Source organism: Delphinus delphis, chromosome 12 (assembly GCF_949987515.2).
Source record: "Delphinus delphis chromosome 12, mDelDel1.2, whole genome shotgun sequence".
In the NCBI taxonomy this organism is placed as follows: domain Eukaryota; kingdom Metazoa; phylum Chordata; class Mammalia; order Artiodactyla; family Delphinidae; genus Delphinus; species Delphinus delphis.
The window spans coordinates 15,606,564-15,614,878 of record NC_082694.2 but is presented as its reverse complement, the minus strand read 5'-3'; the positions used below and the strand labels follow the sequence as shown (position 1 = coordinate 15,614,878).

The 8,315-nt window shown below is 54.4% G+C and overlaps 1 protein-coding gene across 1 annotated transcript; it reads left to right on the top strand.

Moving 5' to 3' along the window:
• The first annotated feature begins 624 nt into the window (after positions 1-624).
• On the top strand, positions 625-7,659 carry VAMP5 (vesicle associated membrane protein 5). The gene is made up of 3 exons (XM_060027722.1): positions 625-684; positions 6,589-6,726; positions 7,202-7,659. The coding sequence occupies exons 1-3, from the start codon at positions 682-684 to the stop codon at positions 7,409-7,411; spliced, it is 351 nt and encodes a 116-aa protein (XP_059883705.1). The 5' UTR covers positions 625-681; the 3' UTR covers positions 7,412-7,659.
• Positions 7,660-8,315: the final 656 nt, after the last annotated feature.

Here is an 8,315-nt window from a genome sequence, read left to right as displayed (position 1 = left end):
GCCCTGTTTTCTCTTTTAATTGAGGTGAAATTCGCAAAACATACAATTGACCGTTTTAAAATGTACCCTCCAGTGGCAGGTAGTGCACTCATGATATTTATTGTGAATAAACTTTATTTAGTTTCAAAACTTTGGCGTGGTCGGTTTCTGGTTATGGGTGAGTTGCACTCAGCAAGGTGGCAAAGACCCTGTCCAGCTGTTCACTGCGTTTCCTGCGCCTAGCACAGTGCAGGACAATGGCGCTCCTACAGGTGCTTGTTGAATGAATAAATGATTCCTCCCCAGATCAACCCGGTCTACCTGAGCTGGGATGCAGTTCCAGAGAGGATTCCCTGAGCCCGTTCCAGAACCCACTCCACTGGGACCATTTCATAGACTGGGGTCCCGAGTTGCAGACCAGGCACCACGCTGATTGGGCGGAGGCCCCACTTCACCAGGCTGGGGAGTCATCCCGAGCCGGGCGCCGGCGGCCCGGGGAGAGGTGCCGAACCGGGACCCCGGGAGCCATCGCCGGCCGCTTCTGATTTGACTGATTTGACTTGGTTTCGGTCGCCGCTCCCAGAAGGCTCGCCCCCCGCCCCCGCCAGGCAGGCCCCGCCCCGCCCTCCGCTTCCTCCCAGATCCCTGGCACTGCGGCCGCTCGGGCAGAGGAGCCGGAGCGGAGAGGCAGCGGCGGCGGCGATGGTGAGGGCCCGGGGCCGGGGCAGAGGGCGAGCGTGGAGGGGTGCGAGGCATGAGTCCGAAGTCCAAGGGGTGGGGGCGTCCTTCGGGACGGCGCCCGGAAGCAGGACCGGGGCCGGACCCTCAGCTCGTCGCGCGCATCGCGGGAGGGAAAGGGCGGCGTGCGAGGGTCCCGACTGCCCAGCGCCGAGTGAGCTGGACTCCGGCTTCCCACTTGCCGGGGCCAAGCGGTTACGAGCACCAGCTTCGGAGTCAGACTCCGGGCTGAGATCCTGGTGGTGGCCACTTACCCGCTCTGTGACCCCGGGCAAGTCACTTAGCTTCCCTGAGCCTCTTTTTCCGCATCGTGAAGTGGGGTCAGCGATACCCGCCTTGCTGGGTCCTTAGGGGGTTAGAGGAGGTACAATGGCAGAGACCTGCCTGGCCCTCAGAACCTGCTCCTGAGAAGCGGTGGGTAATATGGTGACCTCTTCAGCCCTTCCTGGTGCTGTGAGGACACAAGTCTGGCCCAGGGGTTGGAAACCTGAGCCGATGGGGTGGTTGAAGCCAGTCCTGTGGCAGGATGTTGGAGGGCAAACTCCTTCCCCTGGGGACAGAGTAAGTAAGATGTTTACTATAAAAGTTCCACTGAAGTTATCAGAGTGTGGCATAGCCTGACTCCCTTCTAAGCCGTACCTAGGGACACATTCTGAGTTGAGTCATCCCCCGCTCCTGCTGTAGACTCTGGCCTCTGTCCCCACTTGTCATTTCCAGGCAAAGGTGTCAGGAGCAGTTGGTGCCAGTCACTTCTCCCCTCCCCTGGAATTCCTGGGGAAGTTGTGCCCGGCAGGAAGCAGGCTTGGTGCTTTAAGATTCTGCCATGGAGGGACTTTCCTGGGGATCCAGTGGTTAAAACTCTGCCCTCCCAATGCAGGGGGCGCAGGTTCGATCCTTGGTCAGGGAACTAAGATCCCACATGGCACGGCCAAAAAGAAAAAAAAAAAAGATACTGCCATAAAAAAAAAAAAAAGATTCTGCCATGGAAAAGGCAGCAGAGGTGTGATGGATGTGGATGTGGCCTGGCTGGGGGTCGAGATGCCTGGATGGCCTCATCTCCAGGGAACTGGAGGCAGGAAGAGGAAGCGGGGCAGGAAGGTAGCACTGAGCTCTAAGGCCAGGCCAGGAAACTGAGGGAGGCCCAGGGAATGGGACGGAGCCCAGAGCCCACTTCCCAGCGTGCAGAGCAAGGAATCAGGCAGGGTTAGGATGGGCTTGCGGCTGGGCCTTAGCACTTGTTGAGAAGAGGAAACTCTTGAAATGAAGGCTGAGGCTGTGATAATTTACTGGGGGTTACTGGGAAACTCTGGGACTCTCACAGGTTCATCTGAGGCAAGTAGTGGATCTGAGCCTGGGGACTGATCTCTCTCTCCCAACCATCTCCTAGCCCCTTCCCTCTGTTTTTTCTCTTATTCCTGCCCCTTTGTCCACCCCCAGCACTCTCCCTTCCTTCTTCCCATCCGCCTTCCCTACCTGGTGCTTCTTGCTTTCCCTTCTTTTCTCCTCTTTTCTGATTCATTCAGTTAACAAGTGTTTCTTGGGCATTTCCTTTGTGTCAGTCATGGGGACTGGTATAGGGGATAGAGTAGGAACAAAATAGTGATGGGAAAAATAGAAATTGAATGGGTAATGAATTCATTCATCCTGTAGATGGTCCTCACTCATGCTCTGTGCCAAGCATTTGGGTTTTGAGCCACAGGCCTCCCTCATATGCACACAAGTTGAGTTGGCAGCATCAAACTTGATGAGTCTTTAGCCAGCCAGCTAAAGCATTCGACCTCCCTTTACCCGCATCCAGTTTAACACAGGGGTTAAGAATGTGATCCTTGGAGACTAAGTGTATTCAACTCCCAGATCTTCTACTCACTGGCTCCGTGACCTTGGATGGGTGATTTAACCCCTCCGAGCCTCAGTTTCGTATAAAACTGGGGTGAGAGTACTTTCCTCAGTGGATTGTCATGAGGCTTCAATGAGAAAGTGAACAAAGAGCTAGCAGCACAGTTCTCAGCTCAGAATACGTGCTCATCGAGTGGGAGCTAATTATTACTGTCAAGAGGTAAAACCTTCTCAACAGCCTGTAGCTCCTGATGGAAATAAAATAGATATAGGTTATCAAAGGCCCATGTCAAGTTTTATATTTAGGTTAGAAACGATTAAGTGCACAAGGTGGCAACAGGGAAGAGCTTGCTTGGCTGTGTATTTTGTAAAAATATTTAAGAGGTTTTATTGACCACAGGTGTGGTTCCTGGGATCTGACAGCTAAAAAAAAACCTAAGGAAACATGGGCTACCGCAATAATAGCTATTATTTATTGAGCATTTAGTATGTGTCAGGACTTGTGCTAAGCACTTTATTTATAACATGCCACATGCCTTAGCTAATGTTATGGGAGATATTATTGTCACCACTTTATAGATGAGGAAGCAGAGGGGTCAGAAAGGTCCTATCCCCAGTCTTTAGTCACTCAGCTGGTGAGTGGCAGAGGCAGGATTTGAAGGAACCCAGGGCTGTAATGCAGAGCCCGGCTCTTAGGCTCTGAGCTCAGGCGAGCGCTGACCCAGGAAGGAGGTGATACACCAGGTCGCTGCCCGGGTCCCTCTGAAGATGACAACAGTGACAGCTGGGGTAGGGTTTCGTAGGCACTAATCAGGAAAGAGGGGAGACAGGAGAGTTTGGACAGGGAGGTTTTTAAGAGCTTTCTTTTCAGAGAAACCAGCTGTATTTGGCCTGGAAAAACCCGAGGAGAGATCTGAGAACTGAAGGAGGGGTATTCTGCACACCGGGTAACAGTCTGTCGATTTCCTGTGTAACTACCATCCTCCGTCTGCCAACAATGCTGCCCCTACCCAAGCTCGGAAGTGCCTCTCACCCTCCCTTCCTCTCTCACCCACCCTTCCTCTCTTGCCCTCCGTTCCTCCCGGCCCCCCAGCCTGGGGACCTCTCCACATACCCTTGCAGGTAGCATTTCTACATGCCTTCTGGTGGCCTCTGGCCTGAATTATCTCACTTTCGTTCATGCCAGTCTACCACCAACAGAGAAAGTTTCCTGACGCCCCTCCAGGCTCAGAAACCTACATAAGCTCTTGATCCATCCCTCCCTCCATGGAAGCTTCCTCATCTTGACTTTTACCCTCTGCCAGGTCCGTCACTGTCCAGAGTGTGTCTCTGTTTGCCTGTGGCCGTAGTCTCCACCACGTGCCCCCCGCCCCCATCCCCGGTCCCTCTTGGTTCTCAGGAATCACCTGTCTGTGGGCGGCTCAACACTCGCTATTTGTATCTCATGGGGCAAACTCATTACTCTTCTCTAACTGTATCATACACACTTCTTTCCCCCAGCCTATAGCGATCTTTTCAAGAACCGGCCCAACTCATTCTGAAAATATTTTCCACGCATCCACGGTGTGCCAGGCGCTATGCTGAGTTCTATGTGGCAGGATGCAGCGTGGCCGTCCTCCGGTCTCTTACCTCCTTCCACACCCGCAGTTCTTTATTTGAATCACCGTGCCAGCAGAGACCCGTGCATACAGTGTCCTTTTTCCTCTGGTTGAGGGGGGCCAAGGAGGGCTAGAGACTTGAGCCTCAGGCCTCTGTGTTCCCTGGAACGAATGTGTTCTTTTAGGCCTGGGCCCATCTGGGCTCCAGACAGGCCTGGCTTCTCAGTGGCGGAAGGAGGCTACCGCTTGCAGTGGGAGGCACAGCCAGCTCTCCTGAAGAATGTGACCCAACATCACCCCATGTTGGAGAATAAGATGACAACAGCTGTAGCATTTAGATTAGAAAAAAATGATATGTAACATCCCACCAGTCTCTAGCAGTGATTCTCATTTTTTTTTTTTTTCTTTGTGGTACGCGGGCCTCTCACTGTTGTGGCCTCTCCCGTTGCGGAGCACAGGCTCCGGACACGCAGGCTCAGCGGCCATGGCTCACGGGCCCAGCCGCTCCGCGGCATGTGGGATCTTCCCGGACCGGGGCACGAACCCGTGTCCCCCGCATTGGCAGGCGGACTCTGAACCACTGCGCCACCAGGGAAGCCCTGATTCTCATTTTTGAATCTTGGTCCATTCCCAGGTTTTTGCCTTGGACTATTTGAATGTGAGAGACTCCAAGTAATGGAGACTTGTTGAATAATTTAGTCGTCATAATAGTGGTGATGGTGGTTGACTCAGGAAAACTCAAGAGATGGGTACAACTTCCCTGCTTTCTTCATAATGCTTCCTTGTTCCCCAGCTACTGCTTCCCCCAGCCCATGAGTGTACCGCTCTGTCGTGGTTTGCCGGCCCCCTCTCAAAATGGGTTGCTTTTCTAGCTCATGAGTAAATATTGACCTACTTGGGTTTCAGATGCCTGCCCCTTGAAACTCCTGCTGGGCTAGATAAACACACTGGGATAACAAACTTGAGAATGACAGTTGCATTTGGATAAGTTATAATGCAATTGGCTCACTCATTGAGTCCTTGTAGATGGTCAGCATTGTGCTGGCCTCCTGGGCCTCCAGGCTGGTGGCAGACAAAGGCAGGGCACTGGCCCCTGCCCTCCCCCTGGGAGCTTGTGGTCCAGTTGGGGAGATAGGATTCATATACTGGGAATGCTTGGAGGTTACATGCAAGGCAGCTGCAGGGATCCTGAACGGGGATTCTTCACTGAGTAGGAGGTGGCCCTCTGTGACCACCAGATCCCTTCCCTTTCTCTGGTTTTAAGTGGAATTCAGTCAAGTGCCAAAATGTCTTGCCGCAGACAATGGGCAATATAGTCTGGCAGGAAAGGGAGCCTGGCCCATGCTCTGTGGGGAGGAGATGAGAACAGGGTTGGGCTCTGGGGGACAGGGCTGGAGGAGGGAGTTCCTGTGGTTTGTTAGTCCCCTGGGATTCATCTCCCGACGTGTCCCTGGACCTCCAGCTCTCACCAGGGCCTCGTGCCCTGGGTCTCTCCCAGTTGCATGTATCCAAAGCCCAGCTTCTTTCTTGCTTGTGATCCATGTGTTCTTCCTCTTCCTGGCCTCTCCCCCAGCTTGGACCCTGCATCTCCCTTCCCAGTCCTCTGAAATGAGCTGGGTTCTTTTGTCAGGTGAGGCTGCTGCCCAGGCTGGGAAATCCAAGAGCTGGTCTCTCCTGTGTGAGTTGGATCCCAGTGAAGATCCTGGCTAGCTGGAAAGCTGGAGGCCAGAGGCCAGGAAGGCCGAGGCTCCCAGGCAGACAGCGAATGAATCGACTTTGAGCATTGATGTGGGAGCAGGGTCAGGCCAGGAGGCAGAACTGGCTTGACCAGTCAGAGGCTGGAGGAAGGAGGGGAGCGAAATCTGATCTCAGTTTGTGTGTGTGTGTGTGTGTGTGTGTGTGTGTGTGTGTGTCTGTGGGGTTAGGCAGAGGCTATAACGTGTGGTGATCCAAAATTATCTGTCTAGCTCAGTGGGCTGGATCTCCTCCCTGTCTGGCTCTGGCCAAGTAGCTTGGTTCTGTGTTCTTTGCTGCCTCCTTAGGCCAGTGGGAAGCCACAGGGCAGGTGCACAGTAGGTTGAGGCCGTCCTAGAGCAGGTGAGCCAAGTGTCTGCTTTTTGGGAGGGTGGGTCCTGGGAAGGTCCCATCCTCAGGCAACTTAGAGGAAGCGAAGATGCTGGAAGTCAAGGCAGACCTAGGACCTGCCTTGATGGGCAAGGGGAGGAGCCAAATGTGAGCCGTACACACCCAAGAGGCCAGCCCTTCCCTCTGCACATATCAGACCCTTACATGAAAGGCGCTGTTCCCCTTACTCATACACTGCGCAAGCACGCGCGCGCGCCCTTGCCCAGTGGGGCAAGGAGGCCACTAGGTCTCAGGACCAGATGAGGGCCAGGCAGGGGCCTCATGTAGCCCTGACCTTGGGCTTGGTGTCCAGGCAGGGAAAGAGTTGGAGCAGTGCCAGCGGCAGGCGGATGAGGTGACAGAAATCATGCTCAACAACTTCGACAAGGTGCTGGAGCGCGACGGGAAGCTGGCGGAGCTGGAACAGCGTTCAGACCAACTCCTGGACATGGTGTGAGGCCTGGAGAAGCAGGGAGGGGGAGGGAGAGGCTAGGAGGGGCCCTCAGAGGGAGCTCTCAGGCTGTGCTCAGGGTCTCCCGGCTGGCTGTTGGTAGGGCCTGAGGCTCACCCAAGGTGTGGGGACTGTGGGTTTCTTGAAGCATCCCTAGCCTAGCTGTGCAATGGGTGGGGAGGTCTCATGAAGTACGAAGGCCTTGGTTTGAAGCTGTGGATCTTCCTAAAGGTTGAAGACTGGCATAGTTAACTGGGCGGGAGCCTGTAGGCCTGTGAGTCAAGGGCTACACCAGTGTGGGAGACCAGGAGTCAGGCTGGGAGGGTCCCAGGGCAGGCTGCATAGAGAAAGGGAGCTGACAGGTTGGGGAGGCTGCGGGAGGAGACTAGGCCTTGTCGGGGTTGGGTTGGAAGGAGCTGGTCCAGGGCTCTGGGGAAACCACTAACTCCTACCCTGTGTCTGGGGGTGTCCACAGAGCTCCGCCTTCAGCAAGACAACCAAGACTCTGGCCCAGAAGAAGCGCTGGGAGAATGTCCGTTGCCGGATCTACTTGGGGCTGGTAGTAGGCGCTGGTGTGCTCATCCTCCTGATTGTGTTGTTGGCCATGTTTCTCCCACAAAGCAGCAAGGGCAGCAGTGCCCCACAGGCCCAGGATGCAGGTGCTGCCTCAGGGCCTGGGGAATGACACAGCTGGGCCTGGAAAAGAGGCCGAATAGCCACACTGGTCGGTTCTGGTCTTCAGAGAACCCTGGAGTTTGCTCCCTTCTGAGCCACCCCAGTGAGCGTGGAAGGGCAGCAGCAATTTGTGCACCTTTGTTACTTCCTATTACACCAGAGACTGGCCCTTGAGGGCAACCTGATGCGCTGGCCATGCCAGGGCAGCCCCACCTGGAGCTTAGTAAAAGCTGCTGTTGGGTTAAAAGCTGCTGTTTGGTTAAAAACTGGTGTATGTGTGTCTGTGTGTGTTTGAAGGTCTTCAGATTGGTTCATCCTGCCCTGCCTCCACCCCTGGGGCTGCTTGGAAAACAGGACTCCCAAGGACTCCAGCCTTGGGAGATGGCCCTTCTCCCTTCTCAACTTGATCCAACCCTACAGACAGATCCTTCTGGGGTGCATGTGTAAAGACACAACAGCCCCCAAACCAGACCCTTCAACCAGTGCCCTCCAAGTCTGTTTCCCTGAGAATGAAATCTGTTATTTTTCTGAGTCTTGGGATGTTCAGAGGACCCATGGGACTCCAGATAGGAGGACAAAGAGGAAAGCACTTCCAGATCTTTATATCACAAGGCTCTCACCTTCAGAGAGACTTTTCCCCTTGAGCACCTCTGCTCCAATTTCTCCCTCAAGCTTTACACCAGATCACAGGTGGGGTAGGTGGCAGGAAAGGGAAAGGGCTTCCTTCTATGGTGCTGTAATGCAGAGTCACAAAGTTTGCCCTGTGGGAAAGAATTGGGGCTTTTCAAAGGGCCAGGGAGGCAGTGCCTTCAGGGCACCAAGTAAGATCGTTGGGTAAAGGCCAGGGAAGAAGGAAAGGCCCTACCAAGACCTGGGAAACAGGGCAGCCACTGCCTGAACTCCTTAACTGCATG

Coding starts and splice junctions, on each gene's coding strand:
- VAMP5 (XM_060027722.1), top strand. Junction 6,727..7,201: donor CAGACCAACTCCTGGACATG/GTGTGAGGCCTG, acceptor GGGTGTCCACAG/AGCTCCGCCTTCAGCAAGAC.